Source organism: Canis lupus, chromosome 1, assembly GCF_011100685.1.
Source record: "Canis lupus familiaris isolate Mischka breed German Shepherd chromosome 1, alternate assembly UU_Cfam_GSD_1.0, whole genome shotgun sequence".
NCBI classification, from domain to species: domain Eukaryota; kingdom Metazoa; phylum Chordata; class Mammalia; order Carnivora; family Canidae; genus Canis; species Canis lupus.
This window is the reverse complement of record NC_049222.1, coordinates 45,492,462-45,515,399: the sequence shown is the minus strand read 5'-3', so window position 1 is coordinate 45,515,399 and position 22,938 is coordinate 45,492,462. Positions and strand designations below refer to the sequence as shown.

At 36.6% G+C, this 22,938-nt stretch overlaps 2 protein-coding genes across 2 annotated transcripts in view; one reads left to right on the top strand and one right to left on the bottom strand.

The window, feature by feature from the left end:
- TFB1M (transcription factor B1, mitochondrial) overlaps window positions 1–22,938 on the top strand; it is a 70,385-nt gene that overhangs the window by 34,588 nt on the left and 12,859 nt on the right. Inside the window, exon 5 of the mRNA XM_038526410.1 lies at window positions 1,574–1,693. Within this exon, the coding sequence (XP_038382338.1) occupies window positions 1,574–1,693 (120 nt within the window). The remainder of the gene's footprint in view (window positions 1–1,573; window positions 1,694–22,938) is intronic.
- CLDN20 (claudin 20) lies at window positions 15,889–22,184 on the bottom strand. The gene is made up of 2 exons (XM_038526411.1): window positions 21,896–22,184; window positions 15,889–18,919 (listed from the first exon to the last, which is right to left on the bottom strand). Exon 2 carries the CDS (start codon window positions 18,813–18,815, stop codon window positions 18,156–18,158), a length of 660 nt encoding a protein of 219 aa, XP_038382339.1. The 5' UTR covers window positions 18,816–18,919; window positions 21,896–22,184; the 3' UTR covers window positions 15,889–18,155.

Genomic DNA, 22,938 nt, shown 5'->3' with positions numbered 1-22,938 from the left:
ATGTTCATGCTGGATTTTAATTTTGCACAACTGCTTTGAAGTGTGCCGTTATACAATACACTTTGAATTTTTTACCTTTATGCCAATGGTACAGTTAAGCTCCAAAAGAAATTTATAAGGAGCTAGAAATATTTTTTAGCATTTGATCCATAAGTTTATTCATTAAAAATGTGCTTCTAGTGTTTATCTTTGACATTTTCTTGAGAATATATACATTTCTTGATTATACAGTTCAGTAAGGAAGAACTTACTTTGTCATTTATACTAAAGCAACTCATCACTTCTCTTGAATTCAGCCTCCCAGTAACTTCAAATGTCTAAATATAGACAAGAGCCAGGTAATTTGAAAAGATGAAGGGGAGGAATGGCTTCTGAGTAACAAAATAGATGCTACACAGTTACAACTTTGCCCATAGGAAATTTTCTAAGCATCTCAGTTTAAAACCTATTTTTTTCATCTTAAGGCAAAGCTCTTACAAGCCAAATTATGTGGTTTTCATGCCCACAGCAGGTTAGAAGTAGCAAATAATGGGGAATTTTAGGGATTTTCACATGACAGTGAAGCAGGAAAGAAAAAACGTAATGCAGTAAACACAACTCAAAAAGCATCACATCTTTGTTTAGTGGGAAGGCACACTGGCAGCATACCCAACTCCAGGATTAATCCAGTAACCATTGGTGTTTGCAATGTTGACCCTGTATCATTTAGAAGAGGTTTAGAATATACAGTGAACTCTAAGAACACAAAGAAACAGGATACATTTTTTAAAAATCAGTGCACCTAATTTATTTTAATCCACCACCCAACTTTGTCCAGTCTTAACATATTGCCATATTTTTCATGTCTTTTTTTAAGACCTAAAATGTTGTAGGTATGCAGGGAACCCCCTTCTGTCCCCTTTCTTTCTCTCCTATGAGTTTACTCTCTTAAAATTGATATTCATTCCCATGCATATGTAGATATACACACACACAAACACACACACAGACACACAGAGGAAGCCATAAAAAGTAATGCTTTGAAGTTTTTTATTTTTTTTTATTTTTTAAAGATTTTATTTATTTATTCATGAGAGACAAAGAGAGAGAGAGAGAGGCAGAGACACGGGCAGAGGGAGAAGCAGGCTCCATGCAAGGAGCCCGACGTGGGACTCCATCCCTGGTCTCCACGATCATGCCCTGGGCCGAAGGCAGGCGCTAAACCACTGAGCCACCCAGGGATCCCCCGAAGTATTTATATAAGTGGAATCATGCTCTACATATTTTCTGTCACTTGATTATTTTGTATTTTGGGATCTGTGTTGGTAACACCATTTACTTACTCATTCCTGTTGATGGCCTTTATGTTTTCCACCTTTTCTGATGCTATGCATGCATTCACACTTCTTAGGTGACCTCAATTGATATGGAGGAAAATGTTCCCGGTGTTATCTATGTATCATGTGTCAGATAGCCTATGATTTTAAAATTTGTCTCAAAACTCCATCTAGTATCCATAGATAATAGGATGTTGGCTGCATTCCACCTTATCAGACTGGATTGTTTGCTAAAATTCCTTTTTGTCCTTCTGTAGAGACTGACAGCCAATACAGGAAGCAAACAGCGTAGTCGCCTTTCTATTATGGCCCAGTACCTCTGCAATGTTCAGCACATCTTGACAATTCCTGGTCAGGCTTTTGTCCCTAAACCAGAGGTAAGTTTCTGTTTATTTGTATATCTTTGTTCATCTGAGGATGTGTTATAGGAAATTATCTCTAGAATTTGGTTGTCATTTGTATACAAGCTGTACTTTTTCTTTTTCTCCAGAATAAGAAAAACCACACTGTGTGAATTGTTCTTATCCTAATTTTTCTCCCCTTCATTGTGACCAAATGTCTAGGTTTATCCGTGTTACTGTAGTAGTGGTGGAGTGTTACTGTTATCCGTGTTACTGTAGTAGTGGTTATTGTCACCTTGTACTCTTAAAGGTTTTCCAGTATGTAAGATAAATTATATAGTCCCCTAATCCTCAAAAAAAGAAATCAGTATTTATTTTGTGATTTCTGCAATCAGGTTACATCAAATATTTTTTATTGTGAATTTTTCCATCTTTTTTTTTAATTGAAGTAGTTTAACATCCAGTGTTATGTTTCAGGTATGCAACATATTGATTCAGCAGTTTTTATACATTACTCAGTGCTCACACAATAAGTAAAGTCACCATCTGTCATCATACAATGTTATTACGGTATTATTGAGTATAGTCCCTATGCTGTACTTCTCATCTTCATGACTTTTTTTATAATTAGGAATTTGTACCTCTTAATCTTATTTATTTTACCCATCTTCCCTCCCACTTTCCCCCTGGCAACCTTTGTCCTCTGTAGTTAAGTCTGACTTTAGGTTTGTTTCTTTGTGTCTTGCTTGTTCATTTATGTTTTAGATCCATATATAATTGAAATCTTGGTATTTGTCTTTCTCTGTTTGACATATTTCACTTAGCATATGCACTCTAGGTCCCTCCATGTTATCACAGAAGGCAAGATCTAATTCTTTTTTTATGGCTGAGTAATATTCCTGTGTGTGTGTGTTATACATACATACATGCATACATACCACATCTTCTTTATTCATTTATCTATCCATGGACACTTCGACTGCTTCCATATCTTGGCTGTTGCAAATCATGCTGCTCTAAACAGGGGTGTGTATATCTTTTCAAATTAGTGTTTTTGTGTTTTTGGGTAAATACCCAGTACTGGGATTACTAGATTGTATGGTATTCCTATTTTTAATTTTTTGATAAATGCCCAAGCTGTTTTCCACAGTGGTTGCATCAGTTTACATTTCTACCAGCAGTGATAAGGGTTCCTTATTCTCCACATCCTCACCAACATTTGTTGTTTCATGTCTTTTTGGTTCTAGCCGTTCTGACAGATAATATCTTATTGTGGTTTTGATTTGCATTTTCTTGATGAATAGGAATCTTGAGCATCTTTTCATGTGTCTCTTGGCCATCTGTATGTTTTCTTTGAAAAACTTCTGCTAATTTTTTATTTGAATTGTTCCTTTGGTGTTGAGTTGTGTAAGTTCTTTATATAACTTAGATATTAATCCCTTATCAGATATATTATTTGCAAATACCTTCCCCCAATTCAGTAGGTTGCCTTTTTGTTTTGTTGATGGTTTCCTTTGTTGTGTAAAAGCTTTTAATTTTGGTATAGTCCCAATAGTTTATTTTTGCTTTTGTTTCCCTTTGCCTTTGGAGACATATCTAGAAAAATGTTGCTATGGCAATGTTAAAGATATTACTGCCTATGTTACCTTCTAGGGGTTTTATGGTTTTGGTCTCACATTTAGGTCTTTAATCCATTTTAAGTTTATTTTTGCGTATGGTGAAATAAAGTTGTTGAGTTTAATTCTTCTGCACGTAGCTGTCTGGTTTTTCCAGTACCATTTGTTGAAGAGACAGTCTATTCCCCATTGTATATTCTTGCCTCCTTTGTCAAAGATGAATTGAGTGTATATTTGTGGATTTCTGTTCTGTTGATCTACGTTTCTTTTTTATGCCAGTACCTTACTGTTTTGATTGTTGTAGTTTTGGTAGTATGTCTTGAAATCTGGGATTGTGATACCTCCAGCTTTGTTCTTCTTTCTCAAGATTGTGTTGGCTATTTGGGGTCTTTTGTGGTTCCATATAGGTTTAATATTATTTAGTCTAGTTCTATGAAACTTGCTGTTGGTATTTTGATAGGGATTGCATTGAATCTGTAGATTACTTTGGGTAGTATGGGGCTTTTAACAGTGTTGGTTCTTCCCATCGATGAACATAGAATCTTTCTATTTGTGTCATCTTCAATTTCTTTCATCAGTCTTTTATAGTTTTCAGAATACAGGTGGTCACTTCCTTGTTAAATTTATTCCTAGATATTTTATACTCTCTGGTACAATTATAAATGGGATTGGTTTCTTAATTTTTTTCTGCTACTTTGGTATTAGTGTAAAGCAATACAATAGATTTCTGTATATTAATTTGGTATCCTGCTACTTTACTGAATTATTTATCAGTTTTAATAGTCTTTTGGTGGAGCCTTTAGGTTTTTCCATATATAATAACATGTCATCTGCAAATAGTGACAGTTTTACTTTTTCACATCAATTTGGATGTCTTTTTTTTTTAAGATTTTATTTATTTATTCATGAGAGACACAGAGAGAGAGAGAGAGGCAGAGACACAGGCAAAGGGAGAGAAGCAGGCTCCATGCAGGGAGCCTGACCCGGAACTCGATCCTGGGACTCCAGGATCACGCCCTGGGCCAAAGGCAGGTACTAAACTGCTGAGCCACCCAGGGATCCCCAATTTGGATGTCTTTTATTTCTTGTCTGATTGCTGTACCTAGGACTTCTAGTACTATGTTGAATAAAAGTGGTAAGGGTGGGCATTCTTGTGTTGTTTCTGATCTTAGAGGAAAAGCTCTCAGTTTTTCACCATCAAGGATGATGTTAGCTGTAAGTTTTCCATATACAGTCTTTATTATGTTGAGGTATGTTTCCTTTAAGACCACTTTGTTGAGAGTTTTTATCATGAATGCATATATTTTGTCCAATGCTTTTCCTGCAAATATTGAAATGATCATATGGTTATCCTTTCTTCTATTAATGTGATGTATCATACTAACTTGCAAATATTGAACTACCCTTGCCATTTCTGGAATAAATCCTACTTGATTGTGGTGAATGGTTTTTAAATATATTGTTGAGTTTGGTTTGTTTATATTTTGTGAGGATTTTTGTATCTTTGTTCATCAGAGATATAGCCTGTAGTTTTCTTTTTTTGTAGTGTCTTTGATTGGTTTTTGTATGAGGGTAATGTTGCCCTTGTAGAATGAATTTGGAAATTTTCATTACTCTTCTATGTTTTGGAATGGTTTAGAAAGTATTAACTGTCCTTGAAATGTTTGGTAGAATTTACTTGTAAAGCCATCTTGTCCTCGACTTCTGTTGTTGAGTTTCTTTTTTATTTTATTTTATTTTATTTTATTTTATTTTATTTTATTTTATTTTATTTTATTTTATTTATTTGTTTGTTTTTGTTGTTGTTGTTGAGTTTTTTGATTACTGATTTGATTGTGTTACTAATAGTCTGTCCAAATTTTTGTATTTCTTCCTGATTCAGTTTTGGAAGATTATGTTTTCTAGGAATTCATCCGTTTCTAAGTTGTCCAGTTTGTTGGCATATAATTTTTTGCAGTATTCTCTTGTAATCTTTTATATTTCTGTGGTATTATTTTTTCCCTCCATTTCTGATTTTGAGTCCTTTTTTTCTTGAATCTGGTTTATCAATTTTATCTTTTCAAAGAATCAGCTTTTTTTGTTGATTTTTCTTTTTTAACCTCTATTCATTTTTGCTCTGAGTTTTACGGTTTCCTTCCTTCTGCGAGCTTTGGGCTTTGTTCTGCTTTTTCTGTTTTAGGTTGTATGGCTCGTTTGGTTTTTTGAGATTTTACTTGTTTCTTGAAGTAGGCCTATGTTGCTATAATCCACTCTTAGTACTGCTTTTGCTGCATCCCAAAGATTTTGAACTAATGTGTTTTCATTCTCATTTGTTTCATGTATTTTTTTTCTCTTTGATTTCTTGGTTAACTCATTCATTGTTGAATAGCCTGTTGTTTAGCCTCCATATATTTGTGTTCTTTCCACATATTTTACTATAATTGACTTCTAGTTTTATACTGTTGTGGTTAGAAAAGATGTTCACTATGATTTGTCTTAAATTTATTGAGACTTTTTTTGTGGCCCAACATATGATCTGTCTTGAAGAATGTTTCATGTGTACTTGAAAATAATGTGTATTTTGCTATTTTGGGATGAAATGTTTGTGGATGGAATATATCTATCTGTAAGGCTCTCTGATCTGTGTGTTACTCAGAGGCACAATTTCCTTGTTGGTTTTCTTTCTGGATGATGTATCCATTTATGTAAGTCAGGTGATAAAGTCCCTTGCTATTATAGTATTATAGTCAGTTTCTCCCTTTTTGTCTGTTAATAATTGCTTTATGCATTTGGGTGCTCCTATGTTGGGTGCATGGCTATTTATAATCACTAAATCCTTTTGTTGGATTTTTCCATTTATCATTATGTAGTGCTCCTCTTTGTCTTTTGTTAGAGTCTTTGTTTTACAAAGTCGTTTTTGTCTGATAGAAGTATTGCTACCCTACCCTGACATTTATCTTTCACTTCCATTTGCATGGTGTATGTTTTATAGCCCTTTACATGTAGTCTGTATATGTCTTTAGATCTGAAGTGAGTCTCTCTTAGGCAACATATAGTTGGATTTTTTTTAATCCATTCAATCCCCCGATGTCTTGATTAGAGGATTTAGTCCATATACATTTAAAGTAATTATTGATAGGTATGTACTTATTGCCATTTTGTTCATTGTTTTCTAGTGCTTTTTTTCATAGTTCTCTATTCTCTATTGCCCTCTTCTCTTGTGGTTTGATGGCTTTCTTCATTGTTATGCTTGAATTTCTTTGCTTTATTTTTCTTGTGTCTCTTATAGGTTTTTGGTTTGTGGTTACCAAGAGACATGTATATCTTATGTGTATAGCAGTCTGTATTAAGTTGATGGTTGCTTAAGTTTGAAAACATTCTATAAGTACTAAATTTTTACTCCCCCTCTGTATTTTATGTATATGATATAATATTTTGCGTCTTTTTATTTTGTAAAAAGTGAAATCCCTTGGCTGAGTTTTGTAGATATAATTGATTTTACTACTTTTGTGGGTTTTTTTTTTAACTACTTTTATGTTTTAACCTCCATACTGGCTTTATTAAGTTGATGGTTGCTTAAGTTTGAAAACATTCTATAAGTACTAAATTTTTACTCCCCCCTCTGTATTTTATGTATATGATATAATATTTTGCGTCTTTTTATTTTGTAAAAAGTGAAATCCCTTGGCTGAGTTTTGTAGATATAATTGATTTTACTACTTTTGTGGGTTTTTTTTTAACTACTTTTATGTTTTAACCTCCATACTGGCTTTATTAATAAGTGATTTAATCTACTGGATTTATTAGAAGTTTGCTTTTATCTGGGAATTTTTTTCCTTTCATAATTTTCTTCTAGTTATGACCTTTTCTTTCCACTCAAGTCACTTTAACACTCTTGTAAGTCTGTTTCGGTGGTAATGATCTTCTTTAGCATTTGTTTGTCTAGGAAACTCTTTATCTCACCTTCAGTTCTGAATAGTAACCCTTCTGGATAGAGTAGTCCTGATTGCAATTGTTCTTCCATTTTCAGCACTTTGAATATATCTTGCTACTCCCTCTGGCCTACAAAGTTTTTGCTGAAAAATCAGCTGATAGGCTTTTGGGGTTTCCCTTGTATGTAACTGTTTCTTTTTTGTGCTTTTAACATTCTCTTTTTATTATTATTTTTTTACACTTTAATTATTATATGCCTTGGTGTGGATCTCCTTGGGTTAATCTTATTAGGAGCTTTCTGTGCTTTCTGGATTTAGATGTCTCTCTTCCCAGATTAAGTAAGGTTTCAGCTATTATTTTTTCACAAATTTTCTTCCTTTTTATATTTTCTCCATAGGATCCATATAATGCAAATATTATTACACTTGATGTAATACCTATTCTCATTTTTTATCCTTTCTTTTTGCTGTTCAGCGTAGTGCTTTCCATTACTCTGTCTTCCAGATCACCAATCTATAATTCTCTCTGAAATCTGCTGTTGATTCCCTCTATTGTGTCTTTTTATTTTCAGTTATTGAGTTCTCCATCTCTGACTGGTTCTGCTTTATATTTTATCTTTCTTTGCTGCAGTTCTGACTGGGTTCATCCATTCTTTTCTCAAGTCCAATATCTTTATGACCATTCCTTTTATTTTTTATCAGGCATTCTACTTATCTTCATTTTGTTTAGCTCTTCTGCTGTGATTTTTGTCCATTCTTTCATTTGAGACATATTCCTGTCTCTTCATTTTTGTCTAGTTTTCTCTTTGTTTCTGTGGATTAGGGAGGTCAGTCAAATCTCATGGTCTTAAGAATAATGGCCTTGTGTAGAAGTCATATGGTGCCTCCTGGTCACTAGAGCAGGTGCTCGAGGGAGGTTTCCTGTATGGACTGCATATGCCATGCTGTTGTGGCTGAGCCATGTCTGTCTTCAGCCCAGTCAGCTGTAGTGATCCACTTTGCATGCTGTGGGTGCACTGGATGGGGTTCAGTCCTTGCATTGTCAAGGGGTCTCTCTGAAGACTACATGGGCTTGTAGGTGGGCAAGATCAGTAGTCATACTAGGCATTTGCAGTCAGCCTCTGCCACAGCTGTGGGCATGCTGAGTGGTAGGACTTTGTCCCTATGTAGCCAGCTAAAAGTCTCAACTACTAGAACTGGACATAATGCTGTGTGGGGTTATCTCTCCCTCTGCCAGGGCAGAAGTCAGTGTGGAGTGGTCCCACTACCTGCCAGGGCTGTTTGCTGTGTGTCATAGGGCAAGAGTCACTTGGGAGGGATGACTGCCAGGGCAGCCAGGTTAGATGGGGCCAGTCTGCCAGATGAACAGGGGGGAGAAGCATGCAGTGCTAGCTAGACAGGTGAACAGTATCAATGCTGTTTTCCACAAATGGCCAGCTATCTAGGCTGAGAGAGAGAAAGAGAAGTGTTGTCTGCCAGCACTTTTGTTCTCAGAGAGTCTTCTGAAGATCCTTGTCCCACTCGTGAACATTTTGAGATTAGTAAGTAAGTCTCCTTCATGTGTACCATAGGCACTTTTCAAATTGCTGGTTTTGTGCTGTGTTTTGGGTGGAGTTATTTATTACACTGGCTTTTTAAGAGTGGGTACTTCGTTTCTTATGCCCTCTTACTTTCCTGAAGTTAATCCCACTGATTTTTATTTTTTTTTATTTTTTATTTTTTCCCACTGATTTTTAAAGTACCCTAAATTAAGCCTCACTAGTTTTCAAAGCCAGATACAATAGGTACTTGGCTTCCCAGTGCCTGGGGTGCCTGGTGTCTGGTCTGATCCTCTGGCTTCTCTGTGCTTGTGTTGTCCCTCTCGTTGTGGTTAGTCTCCCTCGGGATTTGGTTCCCAGCTGTATCTCTGATCCTCCCTCCCTTTCCAGTGTTGCATCCTGTCTGTGATTCACTGGAAGCTCTGTTCTGCTGGTTTTCTGGTCATTTCTAGAGTTAGTTGCACTGATGTAGCTATTATCTTCCTGTGTCCATGGAATGAGGTGAGCTCAGGATCTTCCTCCTCTACTGTCTTCTTCCTGTCCTCCTTTTTCCACTTTTTTGAAAGACCCTATTTTGGCAGTGTTACTTGTGATTAATCATCTGTGGAAAATAATTGGATATTAAACTAGGTTGTTAATATTATGTGCTAATTACAGAAGCATGTTAATTACAAAGTTTCTCTGCCCAAAATAAAAGTGGTGTCTATTTTAGTAAAACTACTACTACTGGATGAGTCACTACAGGACATGTATTATAAAATTCCATCTTTTTTGTCAAATGTGTATTGAGCAGCTACGGCATGTAAAGGCCCAGGCTAGGCAAAGCTAGGCAGGGTGGCTGGTGGGGTAAGGTGGGGAAGTTGGGGGTCATCCCAGTCAGACATGGAGTCTGCCTTCAGGGAGTTTATAACTGATGAGGAACAGATTTCTCCTTGCTTGGTGAAACTCTTGTAAAGTTTCCCTTATGTCATTTGAGATATATTAAGGAAAGTAGATAGTATGTAAAAAAATTGTATTATTTAGATTTAGATATAGATTATATATTTAGAATGGGGCCCCAAACAATAAAGTTAGACCTATATGTACATCTTAAAGCACGGTCTGGGAAGTCCCCATCTGCTACCACCTTCCATTACCTCTGCCATGTTGTCTACCACATCTAGCTGAGCTTTTGGGTGACTGAAGGAATTCAGTTCATCTTCCACTTACAGAACAGAGTGTTTTCAACTTTTTCTAAGTCTGGCTCAGAGAACTCATTCTCAGTACCACCTACCTTTAGTATTTCAAGGTCTCAGACATTATAAATGACTTCTTCCAAAATAATAGATCCTATTAGATCCTAGACAGAATTCGGTGACTGGAGATATCTTTTAGGTCATCATCAGATTTAACATATTTGTGCTTTCAGGTATTTTCTGTCCTAGAACAGGTGGCCATTGTAATGAAGAAAATCAGTCAACCATATAGTTTTCTTTCTTCTTATAACGCACGTGTGTGTGTATATAGCATTTTGAATAGTGTCAGATCCAAATATATCAGAAACCAAGATCTTTACTTTTAGGCATTTATAGTTAGGGTTATTACCATAACCCCAGAGTCTTTTTTTTTTCTAATTTTTATTTATTTATGATAGTCACAGAGAGAGAGAGAGAGAGAGAGAGAGAGAGGCAGAGACATAGGCAGAGGGAGAAGCAGGCTCCATGCACCGGGAGCCCGACGTGGGATCCGATCCTGAGTCTCCAGGATCGCGCCCTGGGCCAAAGGCAGGCACTAAACTGCTGCGCCACCCAGGGATCCCTAACCCAGAGTCTTTAAGCTGTTTAAATTTTACCAAAGACTTCTTAAAGAGGATTTTAGAATATTTTTAATGGACTGTTTTTCATTGATTTCATTATAGTTGAGGGCATTTGATTGTGTTTAGAGGTTGTTACCAACCTTGTCTTTGATCTTGGGGAAGATACACATGTAGTTAGTTGATTAAATGTTTCTTCCTTTAGGATTAAGCCCCCATGAAAATATTTAGAAAAAAACTAGCTGTATTTTTGGTTCACTTTATTGAGGGATGTTTGCTTTTTGGCAAATTAAACATTCACAGCAATTTTGTTTATATGCTTTTCATCATATTATAAATATTACATGCAGGGAGTTTATTTGTAATCTAGTAAAGCAGTTGTCAAGGAGGAGAAAGAATGAATTATGATAAAGCAAAACAGTAAATCAAATGATTAAATATTGGTTCTAAAAGAATTCTCGGGACACCTGAGTGGCTCAGCGGTTGGGTGTCTGCCTTCAGCTCAGGGCATAATCCCAGGATCCAGGATCGAGTCCCACACTGGGCTCCTTGCAGGAAGCCTGCTTCTTCCTCTGCCTGTGTCTCTGCCTCTCTCTCTGTGGCTCTCATGAATAAATAAATAAAATCTTTTAAAAAATAAATAAAAATACATAAAAGAATTCTCTGCTGCTCTGAAGTAGTTTTACCATTATAGAGCAGAGCAGGAATACTCTGAGGAAAGCCAGAAAATATTTGACTGATAGTTGTATTGAGCAAATTTTTTAAATTTTTATTTTCTTAAGTAAGAAAGGGGAAGAATTTTATAGAGAATATAAAATAACAATATAAGGCTGTCCATTTGGCTAAACCTTTCTATACACAAGAAGAGAAAGTTATAAACACAGCTAACTACAACACAAGTAGAATATGCTAAGTGCTAAAATAGAAGTACAGGCAGGTTCGTTGGGGAATTGAGAGAAGGAGGTTAATTCTCTATCAATACTGAAAAAAATTTACTAAAATTCAGTATTCTCAACCAACCCTGAGAATTAGATATGAGAACTTTTGTGGTATTTCAAGAAGAACTTATTTATAACCACCTTGGATTTTTTTCCTATGAGAATCTGTAATCCACTGTTTATTGGTCTTTAGACTAACTTACAATCAAGCTTTAATAACAGAACTTTTACTTCCAGGAAACTGTAACAATCCTGTTTTGGCTACTTGACCTAAATTATTACTTAACTTGTTACTTTCATTAACTTCTCTAGTACTGTCCCCAAAATTTGAACCCCAAATTCTTTTCTATCTACGGAAAATGCAACCTCTTAGAGTCATAAAATTAGACTAATTGGCTTACTCTATGTGTCTTAATCTCCTAGAGTTTGTAGTATATAGAATTTAAGTTAGAATTTTAAAATTGTGTATTTCCTTTTCACTTTTGAGTTAATAAAATGATTTTACCAATGACAAGACAAAATATTTCTTTTGCAGTGCATATTCATGACTAAAAAATCCTTCCATGAAAAATAAAACTTGTTTCAAGCTGACATGTTTATACCCCTGAGAATCCACATATTTCTGGGATTCTGCAGTAATTTTTTAAGCTGATCTTCACATTAGTCATGTTTGAGAACTACTAAGCTATTAGCTAAAACCTCAAAATTCTGTGTCATTTTTTTCTTTAAAAATTATGGTCATGGGGCTCATAACCTAACACACTTCCAACAGGGGTGTCTGGGTAGCTCAGCTGGTTAAGCATCCAACTTGGCTTGGGCTCAGGTCATGCTCTCAGGGTCATTATCTCAGGGTTGTGAGATTGAGCCCCACATTGGGCTCTGAAACTCTCTCTCCCTCTGCCACTCCCCACCTCACACTCTTTGTCTCTCTCTCTCAAATAAAATAAATATTTAACATACTTCCAACAGAATGGATAGGCTTTAGGTCTAACCACTATACTCAGACGTAGTAGGGAAGTCACTTTAAAATGAGAATTTCAACTGGCTCTTTTGATTAGCATAATAGAAGCAGCATACTTTAGTAGAAAAACTAGAAGTATTTCAAAGGAAGCTAGATCTACTGGAATTCGAATGTTCTTAGTTATTAGAACTTGGTCAGGTTAATAGACTGAACCTATCCCAAGTTGATACAATAATGTCATCCTTGAAGGATTGTTTTGAGAAATAGAGATAATCTGTGTGAAGTAATGTGAGTATCTCGCATTTGGAGGTGGTCAGTGGAATGTGGTAGTTATGATTATAAGCAAATATTTTATGGACTAAGTTGGTATATTCTGAAATAGCTGTATAGATTTTATTTTTTAAGACCTTTATATAGTTTATATCTAATTTTATGTATTAAGAGTACTGCATATGCAACAAGTCATCCATAAACATGGTACAGATTTAAAGCATATCGTCAGTACAATTTTAGATGAATTGATGACACACCCATGACATTATAAAGAAAAGGTCAGGACTTGAGGCATCCATGCCTGACCTTTGAGGATCACATTTCAGAAGCTTTTAACTATCCTTGCTGACAGCTATCGAGGCCTTGACTTCTTTTTTTTTTAATTTTCTTTTTAAGATTTTATTGATTTATTCATGAGAGGCACAGAGACACAGAGATATAGGCAGAGGGAGAAGCAGTCTTCCTGTGGGGAGTCTGATACGGGATTCGATCCCAGAACCCTGGGATCACGACCTGTACTGAAGGCAGATGCTCAACCATTGATCCACCTAGGTGCTCTGAGGCCTTGACTTCTATGTGAAATAATCTTGATCTTAGTAAAATGGGTGGATCCACATAAGAAAACTATTTTTCATGCCTTTGTGTTTTTCAAAATCTGATATTAAGGTTCATATTTTTGTTGTATGTTATCTTGTATTTGAGAATCCTTTGGCCATCAGGTCAGAAGACTTAAGTTCTTCTGCTTAGCTAATACTCTTCTGTGTTAGGTCTGGTTTTGTGGAATCAGAGATTGAGGTATGAATTTTTAGGAAACTACTCTCAGAAGAGTAGTTGGGGTGAGGAGGGAGTGCCTAGGTAGCTCAGCCAGTTAAGTGTCTGCCTTCGGCTCAGGTCATGATTTCAGGATCCTGGGATCCAGCCCTGGATTAGACTCCCTGTTCAGCAGGGAGCCTGCTTCTCCCTCTCCCTCTCCCTGCCACTCCCCTGCTTGTGCACACATGTTCTCTCTCTCTGTCAAATAAATCTTTTAAAAAAAAAAAAAAAAGTAGTATGGGAAACAGATTAAAGGAAGGGGGGAAAAGCTAAGCAGGGATATTTTTCTGCCTAGAGACTAGCTTCAGCCTGGTCCCACCAGATCAAAGGGTGGCGGGGAGAAGGGGAGCTCTGGGGCACAAATTATCCCACAGAGTCAGTCAGGGGAGCAGCCCTTGGCTCATGGCCACCTCCTAGGAGCAGCGGTGCCCTAACCTACCAAGGGAGGCAAATCCAGATCTGTGAGCCATTAGCACCTTGCACTCACAGCAGCTAGGGGATGGATGCACAGCCCAGTGAGAGTTTGGGCAAGGCACTACAGCAGCCTCTTGGGTGTCTGCCCATAGACAGAGCTGTCAGATTCTTTGTGTGACCTGTGCTTTGGCTGCCTGGAAGTTCTAGACTTGAGTTTCATATTTAATTCCTTTAGTAACTTCAACAAGGATTATTTAATTGCATTTTTTCTCTCTTCCTTCTCTTTGTAACTTTAGTCTTTCATTCTTATGGTTGTCTTTGCACTTACTATGCCAGGAATTTTATTGTAAGTAGCCTAAATTCTTTTTGAAAGTAGATGAGTCTAAAATAAAAATAAATGTGTAAACTAAAACCAATTTTATAAGTAGAAAAGTACCAGAGTCTTCCTTAAAAATCAAGTAAGTGTTGAATAGAAACAGGGTATTTACTATTAAAATTTATCGTAGTATGTAGTTATGTTTTAATAACTACTGCAGAATAAAATAAACAAGAAATACTATAAATCCAAGGAGGTGATACTTTTATATATGTATAAAGTACAATTAAGTGGATAAAAAAGTCATTGGAAATAATGAAGAGATATGCAACAGATTCTGCAAGATTATAGGCTAGGATACAAATCCTCAAAAGTCAGTAAAGTTAATTTATGCCGAAGCTATGGAGCTAAAAATATGGTAATAAAAGGAATGTAATGAGAAAACATTGAATCTAGAATTGAAGTTCTGTCTACATACCCCAGGCTGCTCCTACACATGTGTATGTCATGTGCTGACTGATTAACTCCTCCCCTGTCCATGTTGGGCAGGCATCACTGGGAGGACTTCTGAGGGCACTCCCTTCACGTTTACTCACACAACGAGTCCACTAGTTACCACTTTCTGACATCACTTACATTTCTCTTAAATCTATCCACTCTTAGGGTACCCAGTTTTCCTGACTTAGCTCATTGTCTACCTTTTTGCTGATTCTTTCTGTCAGATATATACATAAATATATATATTTATGTGTGTATATATACATATACACACATATCTGCTCCCTAAGTAAAGTAAAATAAGCATGATATTTTGGGGCTTTCTGGTGTTTTCTTCCTTTGGGTTGGTTTTGGTAACTTCTTATTTAAAAAAAAAAAAATGTTTAAATATATTCAGATAAATTAGACCAGGGTTTTTCAACCTTATCACTATTGATGTTTTCAACCAGAAAATTTTTTGTTGTCTGAGCTGGCCTGTGCATTGTAGGATATTTAACATCATTTCTGTCCCCTGCCCACTATATTTCAGTACCACTACCCCAGTTGTGACAACGAGAAATGTCTCTAGTTGCTGCCATGAGTCCTCTGCAGGCTCCACCTACCCCCAGTTGGAAACCTCTGGATTAGACCAGGAACCACTGGGCATTGTGTGCTTACCCTCCTCCCACATGCTGTGTGCATTTTCTCTCTTTTAATCCTCACAGCCTGTGAGTAGGTGCTGTTTTATCCTCATTTTCATTTTCACATGAGCAAACCAAGACTTAGATTCAGTAATATGTACTGTATAGCCTTGTGCCCTGTGTAACCTTGTCCCCTACCTGGTCTGACTTGAGAGCCAGGTTCCCTCAGGTTAAATCCCATCTCTCCACTTAACTAGCTGAAGAACTTGGGCAAGCTAGGGAATGTACGTGTCTCTGCCTCAGTTTCCCTAGGTACTAAGAATAGTACCTGCTGCCCAGAGTCATCCTGAGATTTTTTTTTAAAGATTTTATTTATTTATTCATGAGAGACAGAGAGAGAGAGAGAGAGAGAGAGAGAGAGGCAGAGACACAGGCAGAGGGAGAAGCAGGCTCCATGCAGGGAGCCTAACATGGGACTCGATCCCAGGACTCCAGGATCAGGTCCTGGGCTGAAGGCAGCACTAAACCGTTGAGCCACCTGGGCTGCCCCATCCTGAGTTTTAAACCAGTCAGTATACTTATTCAAAGGACTGAAATAGGACTGGCATATCCTTGTAAACACTTTTGGCAAGTCACTGAAAATACAAAGGTAAAAAAAGACACTTGTCTCATAGTCTACTTGGAAATGCAATCATGTAAACCGTTAATTTATTATAATAGAGCATTCTCTGAGAGTAAAGAGATGGAAACAGCAAACTTCTTCAAGGAGTCAGGATTGTGTTCACAAAGGAGACTCCGCATGAACCCTGAAAGATGAATCATAGCTTGGGCAGGCAGAGGGTAAGTGTAGGAGGATTCCAGGTGGAGGCATGCATCAGGGGGGAATCCTACAGGGATGGAGGGACTCAAACCATTTGCTCAATGCTGTGTCCAGTCTGGATAGAATTAGGCCATTATTTATATGAAATGGCTGCTTTTCTGGAGTTCAAAACATTCCTGTGTCTATTTAAGAAAACATTCCAGAACTAAATAAAAATTATTTTTTGAAGTACATATAGATTTTTGTAGAATATATACTCTAAACTTTTAGTATAGGATTGTGGGATACATAAACTACATATAAAGCAAGGATCATTAAGCCAAATGAGAGAGCCATATAGGTGTCAAAGCAATCCTGTCCCATTAATTTGCATAAAAATATTTTTATCAGTTATTTTTAGTATGACATTTATTTAGAAAATATTATGATCATCCAAAAGGAATCTACACTTCAGTTATTTAAATTTGTTTAGTCTTTTCCTAATTCTCATATGAAATAGTACCTCTTCATTTTAGCTATTCTATTTTTTTTTAAGATTTTATTTATTTATTCGTGAGAGACATAAGAGAGGGAGAGAGGCAGAGATACAGGTAGAGGGAGAAGCAGGCTCCGCACAGGGAGCCCGATGCGGGACTTGATTCCAGGACTCCAGAATCACCTCCTGAGCCTAAGGCAGATGCTTAACCGCTGAGCCACCCAGACATCCCTAGCTATTCTACTAGTAGCTAATGACATTGTTGCAAAAGAGAATAAGTAAAGTAGGTATAAGATATTTTAGTCTCTACTTCCTTAGGCACAAATGAAAAATATGTACCCATATAAAAGATATTCTTCTCACTTCCCGAGTTACTAATACACAAAGAAAATAGTCCTTTTTACCCCCTTCGCCAGTACATGGTGAACAATGACTAAGTTTAAATTGCATGAATTATTAGAAACAACAGTGTGCAGTGTCCCCTTTGCACATTTGAAAATCCAGGTTTTGTTTTCTTGTTAAGATATTTGAATTATGTGTCATAATTTATATTTTTAAAAACATTCTTTATACTTTGAAATAATTCTAGTAACTAATTGAAACAGTTCATTTGAGAACAGCAGTGTTTTTGTTAACGTGAATCAAACATGACAACAAAAACGACAACTTGAAAGTAACTTTTATCATCCTAATAGTAATCCGTGAGAGGTTAAATGAGAGGGAAGTGAAGGGATCTGAATTGTTGTAGGATCAATGAACTTAATCTGGAGCATCCTCTTGCTAGCAGCAGAAGACGGCACTTCTTGAGCATCCTAAAGCAAACTGTTTATTCTCACTTACTTTGTACCTAATGTTTTAAAGTCCTAGAGGCATCAGTTTGCATTTGGTTTGGTTTTGCTTTGTTATGGTAGCATTTAGCAATTTCTTTTTCCTTTGTTCTGCCTACCTAATCTTTGAATATCCTGTTGTTGGCTTCCACACCTGGACACAGATATTTCTAAAATGAAAAAGGAAGCAGAGAGGTCACAGTAGGTGGGAACTTGGGGAGGCTATTTTGGGCAACATCTAAGAAAGGTGGACATTTCTTCTTTCCCTTAGATTCAAACAGTGGGGCTTGAAAAGAGGAGAAAGTCACTGTGGTGTTGCAGACAGACCACAAAAGCAGATGACACCCTAGATCAACACCAGAGAAAGATGTTTTTTATACTTGGCAATTTAGTTCTTTTATAAAATCCATTTCAGTAACAATTCGGAAGATACATCAACAGTTTATCTTAAAAAGGGGGGGGGAAAAGCCACCAATTAATTGCTTTAATATAACAGAACTTCTCTCAATTATAAACCCTTAGATAAACATGAAAATAGTAATGGAAAAATAATCTTAAAACAGATATGTAATTGTACACAATAATTTGTCGGCATCTTAAATGACCTCATTTATATTTTTTCCCTAAAATAAGAAGACATAAGTCACAGAAGGCAGCTAAAAATTCCACATGCATTACACAGTTATTTACACATAATCTTTCAGGTTGTATGCTGAATTGCCCTCTAGTTGTGTGGCGGGGATATGTTGCTGCTTGGGTGGATAGAGCCAAGCTTCTGGATTCTTTTCAATACAGGAAGTGCAGAAAATCATGCCAGAGACAAACAGCAGTATGGCTGAAATGAATCCAATATAGACGGCTCCTCCAGGTTCATGTTTGTTGCTCTCTGGAACTGTCAGATCGAGAAAGTCTGCTATGATCTCCTTTGTGTACCACACTGTTGGTATCAAACCAGAGATCCCTGCAGACATGAGACAGACTCCTCCAGCAAAAGAAGCATGACTCTTTGTTTCTCTGTCTCCTCCTAAGCGAGTGCATTTCATTCCTACTGTAGAAGTGCAGATCCCCAAAGCAGACAGAACACACGCCAGGACCATGGTGGCCCGTGCAGCCTGCACGTAGATGGGGAGGGACAGAATGGAGAACTTCAGGGTACAGCTGAACATACCGGTGCTGTACCATGTGCAGTCCATCCAAAGCCCTTGAAGCTGTACAATGGCTGTTATGATGTTGGAGCCCGAATCCACATTCACCTTCCAATTAGGCAGCAGAGTGGCTGTGAGCACTCCAGAGACTCCAGATAAGGCCAGGACAAAAGCAAGGAGCTGGAGCCCTGCTGATGCCATGACGTCACCTTTATCTTTGTCCACGGTGACCCTGTATTTGATTATGATGGCCCTTGATCAAAATTATAGCTATATCTGTGCAGCAGAGAACCAAGTAACAAAGGCTAGGGAAAGAAGACAAAAATCAGGATTGAAAGAAAGCATAAACAAAACGGCTTCCAATTCCACCAACAGTGGGAGCAGAGAACACATTTGAATTGACCCCAGAGTAGATGAGGACACTCTAGCCTAGGAGAAAAGCTCCCACCAGGCTCTCAGAGGCTGCGGCTGCCATTCTCCTGTTTGTGGATGGGTGGTGCTTGATACATGGCATAAAGGAAAGAGCTGTCCACTTGTTCTTTTTAAAACTCGAACTATGCTGAAGTTGTCTGTAGTGTGGACAGTGTGCCTTGTTAGGAGATTTTGGCATATCAAATTCCAGCTGTAGGATCTAATAAGAATTTTAATAGTATTACAGGTTTTTAACACTTTCTTTTCTTCCTTATGACCTACAGAGTATTTTAATTAGAAAGTGTTTAAGCTCACTTCTTAAAAATGATTTATAAATACATATTAGAAAAGTTTCAAGCATCAAAAAATGATTTCATTAAAAAAATTATTAAGCACTCACCATGAGCCAGACACATGACCCAAGTGAAGTACTTACTTAAGGAGGGAAGGAAATTCGTGGAAAGAAGGCAAAGCCATAGGCATGATTATCCCTAATTTCCAGTTAATAACCTTCTGCAAAATCCTTATCTAGGTTAACACTCGTTTCACTTCAGGTACAAGATACTCAAAACTGGAACAATTAAGCCACTGTCCTTTGCTTGTGAGAATGTGAGATCCTGTCTAGTTGGGACCAAAATCATTCCCTGACCCAAATGAAGTGTAGTCTGCTGTAAAACCGGTTATTCTGAAGGCTTCAGAAGTAATGACATTGAATCTTGAGAGTACATGCCAGAAATAATCACATCATTTAGTTGTATATGAAAGGATATAAAAAATAATGTAACTTTTTTTTTTTAAGAAGAGACAAAAGATTTAGCACTGAATTTGTGGCTTGGCTGTGCTTTCACCTGGTAATATACCCTGCCTTAAAAAGAAATACAGTGGTTTCTGAAATACAGAAATAACAGCTTTTTTATGTTTCTGTATTAATTTTAATTTTAAATGATGTATTAGAGTGGCTCTACCACGATTCACATATATTTTCACAAAAGGCAGTATGGGCTCTGAATCCAGAACACTGGGGTCAATTCTTAGCTTTCCAGAACCTCTCTGTGCCTTAGTATTCTCTTATGAAAAATGGAGAGGATTATTTACATATCAAAGAGTTAAATGTATTTTAAGGGCTTTGAACAATATCTAACACATGGAAAGTACTCTACAAATTATAATTGACACGGTATATTTGTTTCATGTCATGTGACAATTGATAATGGTGTTTGAAATTTCTCTCTTCATTGAGCTGATTTATTTTCGTAGAATCTTAGAGCTGAAAGAAACTGTAGATATAAATTTGTGCATCATTTTTTCAGATTAGGAAGGACTCTGAGGTGGTCAGATCACCCTGTGCCGCACAGGTTCTCAGCAGCAATGCCCTGGTCTTCCGCCTCTCCCCACCTTTACCCCAGTATTCCTTGGTGAGAGCCTCTCTGTGTACTCCCCCGAGAAGCAGAGAAAATGCTACATCTGGAGGCAGAAAGCACCATTAACTATCAACTTCATTCACTCCCTGTTCCACCAAGAAAAGAACCCACTTGAGACGGCATTAACAGGACAAATGGCTTAGCCTTATAGACTCAACGCAAGGAGGTTGATGCCTGGCTTCTATAAAATATCTGAAGTAATTCTAATCTATGCCTGTATTAAAAGTACATACTTAACGTAGTTAAAACATTGGTTCTCTAAGAAGTTAAAAACCCTGGGCTGTCTAAATTCCCTTGTTCTATTTTTGTTTGCAGTCTTAAAATGCAACAATTTTAGGGGAGGTTTTCCTGAAATTTTAAATTCTTAAGTATCAGATTGATATACACATCAGAGTACTTAGGCTTTGTGTGCAACCATATAGTTCATTTCTTTTCTGTTTTCCAAATTTCTTTTCATATCTGAGACCAAAATAGAAGTTAAAGATTCTAGAAAAAAATGAAGCGTGCTTATAGTTTCGTAATAGCTGTTTTCAGGTTTGGGTTTTAACATTTCAGACTCCAGCCAGTTCACTAAATTACTGCCTTCCCAGACCATTTTCAGCTTAGAGTTTCCTCAACGTCGAGATTGCTGTTAACATTCTCTAAGAGCATCTCATTTCTCTTTTTTTCTTACTGTGGTTGAGTAACCTTTATGTGTTGATCAGTCTATGCTCAGCTTCCCAATTATAACCTTTTTCTTCCCATTAACCAATACATTTTATAAATTTCAGTGTAATTCAGGCTTGCAGACAGCTTGTTCATCTTAATTAACAAGTACTGGCAGTGATAAATTACAGACAGCCAAAATCAGCGTAAACAATATGACATTGCATTCAGTTCGCATAGTGCTCGCTTACTGTTGAATATTGGATTTTAAATGCTTTCTTCTGCACAGAGAACTTATGCAGAAAGAATTTGTCCTCCACAATGAAAGTCACTATTCTGTTCCTTTGTAAAAATATACTGGCATCTTAGCTATTGTTATGAAGTCTTTTTTTTTCCTTTCCAGCCACAAGTATGATACAGTTTGTGGCCTGTTCTCTCAATTTCTATCTGATGCAGAATAAAAGCATACTTTGTTTCGCTGGTGGTGGTGGTGGTGAAATGCTCTGAAAGTAAGCAGAAGCAATGGGGTCACAGGTAAAAACTTAGTTCCAAATAGAGAAGTCTCTTATAGTTTTAAAACATACTGACTGCACACAGAACAGAACTATGAATGTTAATTTTTTTAACTATTTGCCAACAGAAAGTCTGGAATGGATTTCATTAAAACGTAAAGTCAGTTTTGCAGACAAGATTTATTTATAACAAAAATTTAAAAAACAGATTTACAGCTTCTAATTCAAGCTAAATGAATCCTTAAAGGTCTCTATGTTTCTGAGCGTTATAGAAGCTTCTCATTTTCCATACCTTTTTGCCAGTAGCCTTCAGTGTCTTAACTCCCTTCTGTCAGTTGTCTTCAAATTAGCTGTATGATGAGGAGAAGCTACACACATGAGGCTCATCTCACAGCTTCTGAGTATTAGTGACAAAGCTCCAACAAGTAAACTTGCAGATAAAGAGCACCATGGAAATCGGAGGTAGAAATTGCTGATGGTGCTAGAAGATAAATACCAGGTTCTCCATCTCATTTTTTGAGCTGTGGGAGAATTAAGAAAGGAGAGGCGGGGAAGGGAGGGAGTTGTTGTTACAACAGGATTTGTCGAAACCTGAAAGCTGAAAATGCTTTTGTGTCATTGTATACAGAGGAGGAATTATTTGGGTGCTGACAAAAAGGCTTTCTTTTCCTTTAATATTATGTTTTAGCCCACAGTTATAATTTATTTTTGAATTTTTATCTGTGTTGGAAGATCTCATTTGTTATTTTATGTCCCCAATTAAAGAATATGGTCTGAAATTATTTTTAACTAGATTGTGCTTTGCAAATGATAGTTGAGGCTATCTCTTTATTCGAGTGCTTGTAACTTGCCTGAAATCAAGTCATAAAATTGGTAACTTTCAAAAAAAACATTCAAAAGACAATTAAAAACAATTTTTTTTTAATAAAAGAAAAACAAAAACTCCACAGCAACAACTATTGACTAGAATCCGACCATTAAACCAATAGGTATTTTTTGGAGGGGTGTCCTGAATCTTTTTCTGTTATTCTTTCCACTGAGAAAAGTTTCTGAAGTATAATTTAATAAATTAGACCTTCTAGAAAATATTGTAAAGAAATTACACCAAAAAGAAAAAAAAGAAAGAAAGAAATTACACCAAAGTGATGTGAGGGAGCATATAAAATGAAACAAATCAAATATTGAGGTCCTACTACCATGAATAGTGATACAGATATATTTCACGTCTGTCTATTTTGGGTTCGCATTTTATTTTTCTTCACTAATTTTAATTCTACAAGCTATAAATTCATAGCCACTGTAGAGAAAGAAGGTAATTTTATGATTGGTTTTTTC